Genomic DNA, 14,866 nt, shown 5'->3' with positions numbered 1-14,866 from the left:
GAGTCACGGTCCCCGACATCCTCTATTTCCTCCTCCGGAGCCATCGAACAGCACCGCCCCCCATCCACGGCGAACTCGCCGGAAGCAACCGCCGGCGCCCGCGAGCACACATCCAGGGAGGGGACGCCTTGCATCAGCTCCACCACTGGACCCCGCGACTCCCGGAGGGACACGCTCATCCCATCGCAGCCTACAAGGGAGGGATCCGATCCCACCGTTAAGTCCCTCGTGGCGTGGTTGCATTTTTCAAGCGAATCACACGTCGGTAGTAGTTCGTGGCTCGACATACGGCGAGTCTTGGATCTTTTCTGAGCCGATTTGGGTGTATGATGTGCAACCTGCGTAATACCCAACGTAACATCAGGGTCTGAGTTGGAATTGGATCCAGGGGACTTCAAATATGACTTTGCTTCGGCTGGGCCGATGAACACATTGTCATTGTCATGTGAATGGGGAATGAATTCTCTCGCGTGACCAAAATTGTCTGTAGGCGAGTTACATGAAAAATATTGGCTCACCTGCTTCTGACGGCATTTTTTCGCCGGGGGCTCTGGAGGTTCAAGCGGGGCCACACGCTTGAGTTGAGCTCGAGTCCTTAATGTTGTTGAGGCAGCCAGAATTGATGGATCCATCGCCTAACTCGCCACAGCCAAACAGCGTCTCCTCAGCCCTTATGCTTCAGGGCTTAACGCCACAAGGGCGGGGGAGGCAGCCTTTTATGCCTTGAGACCCAGTCAGGTGACTGATGACTGGGTAAAAGTCTAAAAGGCACAGGCACACGCACCTCTCAGGCCACTGTTTAGCTGCTCCTGGGATCTCTCTCCTCTGCTGGTTTCTCTGCTGGATACTGCAGTCACTCGCCACAGCCAAACAGTGTCTCCTCAGCCCTTATGCCTCAGGGCTTAACCCTCGGACATTGGTAAAAGGCTTGATGGGCTTTAAAGAAGGTGGACAATATGGACGACCGAATCCAGGGCCTTGAGTCAAACCAATCCGCAATCAACATCCTGGAGACCCAGATTGACATGAGAATCTCGGAACTGGAAAGGAGGGAGGACTAGTCTGCCTTGAAAATGGACGATTTCAAAAACCAAGAACGCTGGTGCAACCTGTGTTTTTTTGGTTTTACAGAAAGGGATGCAGAAACGCAAGGGGACATAATTAAAGCCATAAACTAAGTTGTTAGGAAAATCCCTAACAATATGCAAATTCCACTAATCTTAGTTAGACATCGTGTTTCTGCAGTAAACACACTGACAGAGAGGAAGGGAGCTGGCCCTTAGAGCCAAATATATATGTATGGTCTTTTGCATGTCCAACCAGTCTAAAAAGAAGGGGGTTGCAATTGTGGTGGCTACCAAGCTAAACTTTGTCCCTACGTCAGAGTCAAAAGATCCCTGTGGTCACTACGTAATGGTCAAGGAGGAGATTAAAGGCAATGACGTTCCTCTTGTCTCAGTGTACTGTCCCAACGACTGGGACTCACTGAAGGGTAGGATTTAATCATTCATTGAAGATTCATAATTATTGGTGGTGACTTTAACATGGTCCTGGACCCTGACCTAGACAGTAAAAGGGTGGCCACACACATGACCTCCCGTGCACAGTACAAAAAATCTCTCTGCTTTCAACAGACCAATGTAGAATTGGGGGTGGTGGATTCTTTCTCCCAAGTGAGTGGGCGGGATCCCCCGTTCACTTACTACTCTAAAGTGCACAACACATTCTCAAGGATAGACTACCTCCTAATAGAAAGCCCACTTAACATCACTGGAATCAACCAATTCTGATTCTGACCATACCGTGGTCAGACCCCGACATGGTCAGAATCAGAATAGGAGAATGGTTCTCAGATGAACACAGTACTAAATGGTGATGCAACAACCTGTTAAAAGATAAGGAGATGGGCCAAACGCTGTTGAAATCCATCAAATAATTCTTTAAATTCCATGACAATGATATGGCACTTATAGCGCACCTATACACAAGTGTTCCAAGGCACGACGAGGCAAGGGAGGGTGAACAGAGAGAAGACCGATGCAACGATCTTACTAAGCCAGGTGTCATTCAGTTCGTGCAAGTAAAGTGAAGGGAAAGGGGAAAAGTGCAGGGGTAAGGGGGAGGGGACAGTGCAGTACATGGCATAAATAGAAGAAATAAAAGCAATAAGTAAAAGTGCGGCCAGCTGGTGGCAAGTGCAAGGGTAAGTGCAGACATCAGGTGTCGTGCTGGTAGGGGACTTTAGGGATACAGAAAACAGTCCCAATTGCGGGGGTTGCCAGGGAGGCAGTGCAGGTGTGCAACTGGCAGGGATCTGGGCCCGAGATCAGAGGTTGGCCAGGTAATCGGTGCAGTTTCAGTTTCAGCTTCAGCCAGGAGTTCAGCAGGGGGGAGGAGAGAAAGCAGAAGCAAAGGGGGAGGTTTTGAGGTGCTTCCGGAACCGGAGATGGTTCTCCTCAAGTTTCAGGGAGGAGGGGGGGGTTGTTCCAGAGGGAGGCCCCAGCCGAAGAGAAAGATATACCACCAACTCGTTGCTTGGAGAAGCGACTGACTCTGAGGGAGTTGTATGCGGATGAGCGAAGATCTAGAGAAGGAAGATATTTAGGAAGAGAGAGTTGAAAGTATTAAGGCCCCAAGCCCCAGAAGGCCTTGTGGACAATGCAGAGGGTTTTGAACGTAATCCTCGCAGCCACTGGGAGCCAGTGCAGAGATTTCAGTCCTGGAGAGACATTTTCATAGAACGTGGACAGGGAGAACGGAGCTCCAAGGACTAGTCATGGTGATTGAACACCAATACAATGATCCTACTAACTAAAACAAGTGGTGACTTCTAAACCCAACAGGACCTTATGTTTAATGTATTGAAAGGAGACTGAATATTTACATATTGTCCAGTTCTGAAGAAAGCCATCGGCTGAAACATGTGTTGTTTACTGGACATTTACTAGTTTATTGGACATTCACTAGAACAAATTGTTCATAAGACAGTGATCAAACTTATAAAAGTTAACTGGCCCAGAACGCGTGGTGGCATAATTTCTTTTACTTTCAAAACGAGAGTCAAGTGGGTTAACTCTTGCCTACATGCACTGTGACAGGCCTCATTAACAGATATTTTACAAATATCATTATTCAATTGGATGTTGTCGCACTCAGATCCTTTCTACCTTTCCCACATCAGTTTACGCTGAAGAGATGCAATCCCTGAGCTTGAGACCAAGGACACGTCTCGCAGTCCTGTTCTGGATGAGTTTCAGAGGGCGGAGATTAGAAGCAGGCAGATTTAGAAAGAGGCTGTTGCAATAGTCCAGCCTAGAGAGAACCAGAGCTCTGGAGACAGTGAGCTTCTGGGGGAAGGAGAGGAAAGGAAGAATACCTCTGAGGAGGTGCAGCTGGTAGTGTGACTTCTTAGAGATGTCAGAGATGTGTGGCGAGAAGGAGAGTGTGGAGTCGAAGATGACCCCAATGTTTTTAGCCTCGAAGGTGGGAGCAGGAAGAGGGCCAAGAGAGGCCGGCCAGAGACTGATTGGAAAGGAGCGAGCGGGTATGCCGATGAGGAGAATCTCAATCTTACTGGCATTAAGGTAGAGATCATTGGCGGCACACCACTCCTGGATAGCATACAGACAGTCAGAGATGAGAGAAGGAGAAGAGGTGGCTGAAGGAAGCCTAAAAATTAGCTGAGTCATCTGCATAGCACTGAAAGTTTTGGCAGAGAACAGCAATGCAGTGGGCAAGAAGTGCCAGGTATTGATTGAACAGCCAAGGAGAAAGGTTAGACCAGTGGGGAACACCAGAGGTAGAGATGGAGATGGAGATAGAGCAGAGGAAGGACCGAAAGTTGGACTGAAAGGGTCGATCAGAGAGGAAAGAGTTCAATGGCGAGGTGGAGGTTCCGGGAGTGTGGGAGGCATTCAAGGCGACTATCCAAGGAGTCTTAATAGGAATGGGAGCCAAAAAGAAAAGAGAGAGAGAGCAGCACAGGAGTCAACATTTAGGGGTAAGATAGAAAAACTGCAACCGGGGGAAACGGAGGTCCCAAATGCTTCCTAGAGACCAGGAGAAACCCCAGAAACATAGAGCTGAACTGAAGGTCCTCCTGAACAACCAAACGGAACGTAAATTGATATGCCTAAAACAAAAATACATGGAGAAGGGGGAGCGAGCTGATATAATCTTGACTTGGAGGTTAAGGGAGCAGAGAAACAAAATGCAACTAGCGAGAGGTCAAAACATTTCTAGACGACCAGATAGCAGAGGAATTTCATAAATATTATGTAACTCTCTATACGACCAAATATAATGAGGAAGGTTCCCACAGCGACCAATTTTTAAACGCTGTCTCCAGACAAAGTAGCACTTTGGAAGCGCCATTTACCGAGAAGGAGGTTCTTGATACAATAGGTCAAATGAAGGGGGGCATGGCGCCTGGGGAAGATGGCTTCACGTTTTGATTCTTTAAAATGTTCCACCCTACTCTGGCCCCCTTCATCACCAAACAGTTCAAATACGGCCTTGTATCTTGATCCTTCCCGAGATCCATGCTCTCATCCCTCATAGTTGTTATCCCAAAGGACGGCAAAGACCCATCGGAATAGGACGCAATGTCTGAATAAAAATTACCGACCCCACCAAAAGACCTAAAACACACACCACGAAAAGTTCTAACTACCAAAAGTTTGAACTTTTCGTGGTATGTGTGAAGTTGTTTTGGTGGGTCCAATATGACATTTATTTTTAAACGCTTTGTGGGGTGGGGGGGCACCCACAACACCCCGCTCATGAGCGGGGGTTGTGGGGGATGCCCCCACCAGAACAAAAAAAAGCAGAGGCTGCGGGGGTGTCTCCCGCAACACCCTGATCACTATAGTATCCAGTATAGTGAGCGGGTGTTGCGGGGGACACCCCTGCAGCTCAACAGACCAAAAAAAGAAAACAAAAATGCTGTGGGTTGTGGGGGACACACCCGCAGGTCACCCGAGCAAAAGTAAAAAAAGAAAAAAAGACCCTGCAGCGCCGGTTCCCTGTCACAGAAGTGAAAGGGAACCGCCGCCGCAGGGACACTGCGCATCTGAAGGAAATGTAATTAGGGGGGTGCGTTTTGAATCTGTGTGATTTGTAAAGGAAATGTTTGCATGGCAAATGTATGAACATTTTGTATTGCGTACATTTCCCATGCAAACATTTCCGTTGCAGGTAATTTAACCGCAGACAAATCACGTAGATCCGACCCATCACTATGCCAATCCTACCGCCCCATTTCTTTGTTGAATACCTAAGTAAAGATCATGGCAAAAGTCTTAGCCAATAGACGCCACCACGCAATATCCTCTCTGGTCCATGGGGACGAAGTAGTGTTTATCCCGTGCCGCGAGGGTTCAGATAATGTAAGGAAATCAATCAACTTAATGTACGAGGTGCAAAATAAGGGGATGCGTGCTTGCTTGGTCTCAATAGATTCAGAGAAAGCCTTTGATAGAGTAGAATGGAGTTATAATTGGGAAGGTCCTGCAAATGATGGGGTTTGGTAACAACTTTAGGCATTGGATCTTGGCCCTTTAAAATGACCCGGCAGCTAGTGTGGGGGTTAACGGCACTACTTCAGCCCACTTTGTAAAGGAGTCAAGTACCCCCACCAAAACCTCTGTCCCCATGTTGCCTATATGTTTGGAGCTGGAGATTTCGACACATGCAGTACCATTGAGAATGCCTGTACCGCAGAGAATTCTTTAAACAAGGTATCCACTGAGAAAGCCCTTTATGCATGCACAATTAAATTATGTTCTTCTGGATGAAGTATGAAAATGAGTGAGAAAGAAGACTGGTGACGTAATGAGGAGCAGAGTTGACGCACCCAGAAAAGATGCATGAGGCAAAAGAACATAAACATTATTTTTTTAACTTTGTTTTTATACATTTTTATAACATACAACCAGCACTTTGCCCTACCCAACCCCAACACCCCCTGCCCCCTCCCTTTGACACACCCTGGTGTGATGTCGACCACCAGCACTGCGAATATAGTTTGCCCTGTCAATTATCATCATTGCCACAGTTGATCAGTCTGCACAGTCCTCCAGTGACGTCCCTCCTGTAAGCGGCGTCATACTCGAACACATGCTTGACCCCCAGTCTGCCCGCTTAAATCTCCCATCCGTCGTAGTCCCAACAGCATCTGTGGCAGGAGGTGTTCAAGATGAGCAACATTTCGGGCTCGAGATGAAGATGCTCATACTACAGAAATGCTGAAGAAAATGCAAAATCAGTTACACTTGTACAGATGCAGTAACACAAGTAGACAGTGATCATAAGGCTGGCTACATTAAGAATAGTTTTCACTGATTCACCAATGTATATACATAGGAATGTATAGAATCTGGATGTTTCACAATGCACTTTAGCAAGGCTTGAAACTCTGTGAATGGAAAGGGTTTTCAATGCGCTGCAGTTGGAAAATAACTGATGGCGGAGGAGAAAGACTTGGCTGGCCCAGCACCAAGAAGACGAGGCCACCATGAGCCTGCTTGTCCATCCAGTAGTTACATGAACGTGGGAAAGAAACTAACTTCTGTTTTGAGGTGGAATGGAAAAACACTGAAGGCATCAAGAGTTCATCATTTAATAGTATTAAATGCAGCAAATGGCTCAAACGCGATCTCCAGTCACATGGTCAGATCAAAATAGACATTGGGTCGAGCTTTACTGAAACCAAGAATATAATCCCTTTTATTCTCGGGCACGGGTAGCTTCTGCAAGGCCAAGTTCAAAGCCTTAATTGACTGGCAGACTGCAAGGGTGATGATAGATGTTGGACTCATTGGGGGGGGGAGGCATGATCACGCCGACCCTCCCTGCACCTGGAGTGGTAGCCTGCATGCTGCTAGCACGTGGAATATTTCAGAAGAGTACAAGGGTGCCAAACCAAATGTAGAGGGCCATGTATCAAAGAGCCCTATAGTTTGTGTAACCAATGAAGTGTTGGGCATTAGTATGACGCAGAAGATGACTTGCACTTTGGAAGAATTTACCTGACAGTAGATACCCAATCACTTCCCCCATCAGTAAGGAACGTATACGTAGATGTTCCTTGTAAGCCTATCACATCACCAAGTAGGTTTTTGTAGTTTGTCACTGATGGCGTGTTTTTACAATAAAATTTCTGTTTTTTTCATAACATGTGTTGAGAGAAAATCGAGCGAACGTCGTTGATGTCCGTTGTAACTCGCCATTTTAGATAATTGCAAATAAAACAGCACCAAGTTTTGCCAACTTCCTGAGTAGTTTGATTATTGATGCTTGAGTAAATTCTGCATCCCCATCCATCTCGAAGTATTGGGCCCTAGGTCTATGGGTTCACCTTCCACCTTACTAGACAAAGCTGCCCCATTTCCCCTTTGTTATATGCCCTTACGATGGAGCCCCTGGCCATTGCAATTAGGGAAAACAAAAAATCGCAGGAATTTGCTGTGGTATTTTAGACTTTAAACTATCCTTGTTTGCTGACGATATCCTATGCTATTTGACAAACGTAGAAAAGTCTCTGCCTGAACTGCTCTCTCAAATAAACCTGTTTGGTCGTTTCTCAGGCCTGAAAATGAATATTCCGAAGTCTAGTATAATGCCCATTGGAACCGACGACTCTGCAACTAGAGACAAGCGAACCATTGGTGGGATGAGAATTGAGAACATAGCTGCCCCATACTTGGGAATTAAAATCCCCAGGGACCTCGCAACTCTGGTAGACCATAGTTTTTCTCCAATGTTGATGAAGATAAAATCAGATTTAACTTGCTATGCCCCCCAGCACTCTCTTGGTTTGGGAGAATGGTGGCAGTTAAGATGAATGTACTTTCCCTGCTGCTGTACCTATTTACTTCCCTCCCAGCCTCTCTCCCTGAACTCTTTTTTGCCAAACTAAAGACGATTATATACAAATTCATATGGAATGGGAAGAGGCCTAGAATTAAAATGACGACAATAACAACCCTTCATAGAGATTTCGGGCTCCCCAACTTTTGGTTGTACTACAAGGCGGCCCAACTTCGAGTCATGTTAGAACACCTTAGAGACGACTTGTGCACATACTGGACTTGCATTGAAGACCTATACACTCGCCTAAAGATTGTCGGGGACTTACTATGGTCTCGAACAAAAGCCATCCCTGACCACATTAGGAAGCATCCCACTCTTGCCGTCTTGTGGAGTTTAAGGAAAAAAGGGTAGAAGTAATAACCTCCTCTCTTCCTGGCCATCTCCGTCGAGTTCAGTGTGGGGGTCCCTGCTGGAGATTGGGGTGAGTTGCTTTCGCCACTCACAAAAATAGTCCGACAACGGTCTAGAGAGAGCTGGTCAACTATTCCCAGAAGACCAATTTATTGAATTCACTCCCTTTTTCAGTACCTTTGCCTCAACGGTATTGTGTCCGCCGCAAGGGTATCCTGCCTGACTCGAGATGGCTCCCCAAGATTTCTAGACCCCTCTCTCCCTTTGAGAAACTCAAAGTAATGATTACATCCGACTTGGAATGAAACAGAATTTCAAGCAGTTTCGGGCCGAACAGTCGGTGCAGAAAATTCCAAAAGAATCCGGGGGGAAAATTTACAAGCTAATGTTTTCTGGCAATCTTTACACCTCAGCAATGGAGCACACCTTCAAAATACTACACTGTTGGCACCTCCCCTTCCCTCCTTTAGACTTTCCAAGATGTTACTGGGATCCTCCCGCGCTGCCCCAGACTCTGTGATCAGACTGGTTCATGGTTCCACATGTGGTGGTCCTGCCCAAAGGTAAAGGTTTACTGGTCTGAAGTCCTCAGTTGGATCAAAGACACAGTGGGAATAACCCCTGATCTGGAACCTCTCCAACTGCTCCTGTGTGTCCCAGACGAGGATAGAAATGAACTAACATTCCCGAAACGTATTGAATCTATGCTGAGAGCGGGGAGAGTTGCTCTAACCCAGAAATGGAAGTGCGTCTCCTTATCCTCAAAAAACGATTAGTTGAACAAACTATGGGACATATTCACGTATGAGAAACTGTCTGCTGTGGTGAATGACTGTTGGGAATCATTTCATATTGAATGGGGGACATCTATGGTAAAATGGGGTAGTGATAAACCAAAACTCTGACCTCTACAGAATGATCGTGCTGACCATGCCAACACCTGAAGGAGACATAATGAGCAAATCAATGGTCCAGTGCAGCCAATGAGTGTGGCTTACTTGCCTATTGTAACAGGACTACTGTTTGTTCTGCTAGAAAGGTCACTGTGAGTAACTCACCAGAGTGGGGAGGAATGGGGGGGATTTTTTCCAAGGAAGTTTGACACGAATTTGTGCCTTCATTTTGTGAATTGTTTCCTAAGAAATGTCAATGAACATCTAAGCTATAAAAAAAAATCAATGTTTGGTTTGACAATGTACATATATGTGCTAATGCTCCAATTATATGTATACAGCCTAGAAAAAGACCCAGAAGGTCCAAACGTGTTGGCTGTGTGACTTCCAGCATTGTGCATGGGTACTTTTACCCAAATTATTTATTAGTTCTTAATGAACTAATTCCGAGACAGCGATTCTCTTAATAGTATTTGTAATGAGCACGGTTTAATTTGCTAGCATAGAGAATCCATCATAGAGGTAGGAACTAGAAAATATTTTCTCAATTTATTTAATAAACATCTGTACGAAACCTGTCCTCTTGTCCGTCTCCTATGTCCGAGTTATCAATTGAGTCATCCAGGCTATGGAAAGAGACCATGCTTCTTTGCATTTAAGTAACAATAACCTTGCCAGCCACCTGAATAGTCAAGCAGACAGCTTTTTGAAATAGTGTATAGGAGTGGGAGCTTGTGGAGATTTCGTCCCTGTAGGGGCTTCCCCAGATCTGCCCATTTGCTCCCAGCTCTAAAAGGAAGTGACGCCACACTCTCCAGGAAGGTGGTGGAGTTGGAGGGAGTCTGTGGGGGATGCACTACTGATTATCTGAGAGTTCAACCTAATGTACTTGTTCCTCCTGATTCCTTTGGTACTGAGAAAGGTGAAGTAGAGCGGCACACTCATGATATTGATCTCTCCGGAAAAAGTTCTTAGTCATGCTATGCTGCTGTGTCCTCCTTAGAGAATCCCTTGGAGGGAGGATCTGCTGACTAGCACTTGCCGCAGTGTTCTTCCACACAATAACTTGACACCCTAAGGTTCATGTCTGGCTATTGAGAGGTTGAGGTTCAGAGATTAGGATCTCACTGAAGAGTATCTTGGTTTGATGTTCTCTTCTATGTGACCAAATCCCCTATGACCATCTGTGCTTGTCGCAAGTGCAAGTTCTCACTCAAGTTTGGTGCCATGATAGGGTTGATAATCCAATGGCATGCCCCACTGGCCTAGTTGCAGACTTTTTTTTTCTTGCAAAGTCAAGTTTGAATATAGGTATCACCGTTTGATGTCTATTTTCAAAAGGACAGCAGAACTAGGGTCCTATTTCTCTGTGCCTATTGTGTTGTTTTTCACAGTCTAAGCAATCCTGTTCCACCAATAATGTTCATGGTAATGCTTTGAGACTTTAAGTTGGTGCTCACGCTCCTTATGGAAACCCTGTTTGAGGCTCTGCATTCTTATTAGTTGCTTTCACTTAAAGTTGCCTTTCCGAAAACCATTACACAAGCTCTGAGGGTTTCAGAGTTGTAAGCACTCTCACCTCTTTTTATCCAGTTTTCTACCGAGAAGTCTGCCTTTTGGGACAAGCCATTATCCCTACAAAATGTGGCATCATAATTTCACTTAAGCAGAAGATGCATCTTCTGGTGTTCTTTCAGTATCCTACAATTAAATTGCAGGCCATTACTGCAAATTCGATGTCATTGAACTTTCTGTGTGCAGATTTTACACAATAAAGAGGGGGGTTGAGTAATGAGGTGGTGAGCTGTGGGGGTCTGCGAGAGGTCTTCCCTGCATTAATTTGCGATGAAAAGTGCCAGAAATTGGATAAAAACGAATTGGAATGGTTTCGATGTAATCCCATAGATCCGTTCTTTTTGCCACCTCATCCCTCTAATGCAGAGGAAACGCTTCACAGATTAGATGCCAGGAGTGCACTCAAGTTTTATGTTTTCCGAACGAAGGTCTACAGTCTGGATCAACTTATTGTCAGCTTCTCTGGCCATAGGAAGGGAAGAGAATGGTGTGAAAAACCTGAGGGTTTTTCCCCCATGTATGTTTCGGGAATCCCTTATTCTGGTGGCCAAGAAAGAACCGGCTCTCTCAAAGTCCAAACTGAGGGGTCGACGAACAGAGGAGGATCACCTGGATAAGGGAACACAGGATTATGCTCAGGGAAATGCCCCAGGTGAGACTTGGTACTATACAGAGGGAAAAGAGGAGGATGGAATCCCTGAGGCCTTTGTAGGCTACAATACATCTACTTCGCCTCCTACCATTAAATCTTTCCTACCCAGATCCAATGACCCCAGAACCAACTGCCTTAGATCCCCAACCTGCTTGTACCCAAAGATTATTTATCCCAGAATCCCTGTTTTCCTGCGTCCTGCACGAACATTCCCAGACCACCTTCTCCACGTCCCTCTGATTATTTTCTGCACTCCCAACCAGCTCAGATAAAACACTAGTTACCACAAGCCCTCTTGTTTGTTTCACGGTCCCAGCTATTCCCGTTTACCCCACAAACCCCACCAATCCTGTTACTCTTATAATGTTCCAAACACTCAGCCAATGTGCTCGACGACTTCAATTTCCACAAACCCTCACACTCATTTCACAATTCCTACCCTTCCGAGATCACCACAAACCCTAATATATAATTCCATTTAACACCTCTTTCCCTTCCAACCCTGTAGGATACCTTGAAACTCTACCTTCCTAGTTTTCTGACCCAAACACTTCTTTATTTTTGACAAACACCAGATAAATGCAAAAACTGTTTACCTGACATGTCGTGACCCAGGGGTCGGGGGAAGTCAGGAAATTAACCAAAATCACACACACCTAACAGCTCTTCCTTTTCCCCACAGGCATAAGAGGTGGAGCAAAAGAGCACAGTACGAGCTGAATGGTTTTGGTAGTCTTTCAAAGATGAAGAATCTGTTGTATGAATATATTGTCTGGAAGAGGAAATTACTAATGTTGTTTCTGGTGCATACAATAATTCCTCCCACAGATTCCTAATAACCCCTCTCACCTAACCTTTTTAAGAATATTAACATTCTAAATGGAATATTTGCAAACATTTTTCAATTTTCTAAGAGTGGCAGTTCTACCATCAGTTGCTGTAGCTGGTGAAAGAGGGGTGAAACTAACCAAAGGGTTCCAGTGTCCCTGATTGTTTATGCAGTTGACATGACAGTTGGCATAAATGGGTAACACAAATCTGAGAGAACTCCCCAGGAACCACACAGTGCTTCCCGGTGGGGAGCTGAAACATTCTATGGTACAGCAGGCATCTGAAGAGGATTTCAAAGATGAGGAATTTGTGGGAAGCTATATCGTATCCACCCAAAAGACTATTACCTGGTGTAAATAGAGCAAACTGAAGGCTTTTAACATTTCACATATGCATCAATTGTTTTTTGCTGTGTCTGTGGTATGTACTATTTAGTTTGCATATTTCATGCAGACTTTTTTCTTCTTCCTCACAGGCATATCCAGGAGGTGGTGACACTTCAGGCACAGCAGAATCGCGAGCTGCAGGATCTGTACAATCGTCTGCGTTCCATGAGGGAGACTAAGCCGGAGGCAACAGGGCTTTCATCGCAGCCCATATCGCCCCGGCGCCCTCGTTCCCTGAAGAACAAGCTGCGCAGCCGCACCCAAGTCATATCGCACACAAACAACGGCATTGTTGAGACTGGTATGTTGTTCCTCCTCTCTGTACTACCAAACATATCTTTCTAGACACTCTTTCTAGTCTTGCACATCTTCACAGCATCAGAGGTTGGGTCCTTCATATTATTGTTAATGTTTAAGTAATGCTTGAAGCCTTTTCCTTGGTCTGTTGGAATCAGTTTGAGGATTTTCTATTGTCACTGACACCTTTTTCTCATTATACAATTCATTGAAAGTAGAAAGTGTTGTATTGCCAATTGTTGTTTCTTTAACTTCTTGAAAAGAGGCCACACTCTTTCCCGTTAAGTACAGTTGATGAGTAGTCTGTGCTTGCCTTTGTAACTCAACTCATGGTGGGTAAAGTTTTGTTGGTCTAGCACACTAATTTAGAGGATTAATTGAGCAGATGAACTGTTTTATTTAAGTGAAAAAAGTAACTAAGGCAATTAAAGATGATGAATTAGAGGATTAATAGAGAAGTATATGAAGATCAACTGATGACAAATTGACTGAATATGCATCCTGTATAATTCAAGAAAATGTATCAGAGAAACTAAGGACTAAGATATATATAAATCAATAAAAGAATGCATTTCCAGTATCCAAAGAGCAGAGATTAAGAAAATCATGTTTTGAATGTAGCACATTGAACTTATTTAATATATCTTTGTTTGAGTCCAATAAGAAAAATTTAAAATTGTCTCATTTGGCGTTATTGGCAAATAATTTCCCCAAATCTTGGTTTTTTTTCTTCTATTTTTTTCTTTTGGCCAACTCATGGTGGGTAAAGTTTTGGAGGTCTGGCACACAGTTTAACAGTATTCTACGAGACTAGCCTCTTGTTTAGTTGCTGGTGGGTAGGTTATTTGTTGCACACCAGCAGCAGGCGCTCAGATCTGGCAGCACAAGCTTTCAACTGAGCGGAATTTTGCCTTGCACTTATAGTCTACTCCTCTGCTTTATTCTCCATCTCAACCCAGATTTTCCATTTGATGCTCTCCATTGCAACACTTACCCATCTGCAAGCAGAGGCCCATACTTGGAACAGCAATCTACTTTTCTGCTACATATATACTTGGTTACATGGTGCATTCCTTCTGTGCCACCACTGCTAGCTAAAAGAGGCCAAGTGTAGAGGGGTTCTATACATCAAAGCAAATCTGCAGGTGTCAGATTTTAAATCATGACAATATGAGGCTCTCAGGAACCTAGAAAAGGCACACTCAAGACCCTAAAGAGTACCGCTCACTGAGGTTTATAACACCCAGTGGAGGGATTCCTATAAGGCAGGAGCCTTATGTGAGACACCCCCTGAGGTCTAGTAGATCAGGAGGACCTGAATCTGTAGGAGGAAGAGAGGATTGTTCAAGTACAAGCATTTCCCCATCCCCACTAGAAGTTAAATAGTCACCTGTATTATCGTGAGGACCTGCATGGATTCCATTGGTTGTGGGGATGGGGCAGGGGTGGAGGTTGATTCACATTCCCCAAAGAGTGGACTGCTTATGGAAACGAGAGTCTGTCTCTGCCTCCCACGCCCCTGGTCCACAGGGTGATCTGCAAGATAAAGGAATCTTGTCACCTCCGCATCATTCTGATAGCTCCATGGTGGCCTGCGAGACCGTGCTTCTCCGAACTGCTCTGCCTCGCTGACAGACCTCCCATTCATCTTCCGACAGGGCCAGCCCATCTCCTGGCCCAGCAGGGGGGCAGGGTCATCCCCCCCCCCCCCCACCCGCAGAAGTTGGCCCTCGCAGCATGGTTCCTGAGCAGGTTGCACTCGAGCACCTTAGCCTATCACAGGCTAACTTGGAAATCATTCAGGGTGCCAGGAGCAGAGCTACCAGGAGCCAATACAAGAGTAAATGGACTTGGTTCTGTCATTGGGCGGACTCTTTAATGTGATCGATTCCCCTTACGTGCACGTTGGGTGATGTGCTCTTCTCAGCACACCTTGCGCACTGAGGCATACAGGTGGACACATGCTGCACTTATCTGGCAGCCATAGGGACCTACAGAAATTCGGAGAA

At 45.4% G+C, this 14,866-nt stretch overlaps 1 protein-coding gene across 6 annotated transcripts in view; it reads left to right on the top strand.

Annotated features, from left to right (window-relative positions):
• WNK3 (WNK lysine deficient protein kinase 3) overlaps positions 1-14,866 on the top strand; it is a 2,095,067-nt gene that overhangs the window by 1,833,579 nt on the left and 246,622 nt on the right. For all 6 annotated transcript variants that reach the window (XM_069645314.1, XM_069645316.1, XM_069645315.1 and 3 more), the window contains exon 21: positions 12,650-12,861. In XM_069645314.1, the coding sequence (XP_069501415.1) occupies positions 12,650-12,861 (212 nt within the window). The remainder of the gene's footprint in view (positions 1-12,649; positions 12,862-14,866) is intronic.

This window comes from Ambystoma mexicanum, chromosome 2p (assembly GCF_040938575.1).
Source record: "Ambystoma mexicanum isolate Mex_15411 chromosome 2p, UKY_AmexF1_1, whole genome shotgun sequence".
Classification (NCBI taxonomy): Eukaryota; Metazoa; Chordata; class Amphibia; order Caudata; family Ambystomatidae; genus Ambystoma; species Ambystoma mexicanum.
The sequence above is the reverse complement of the archived record's forward strand: the minus strand, read 5'-3'. Positions and strand labels throughout refer to the sequence as shown.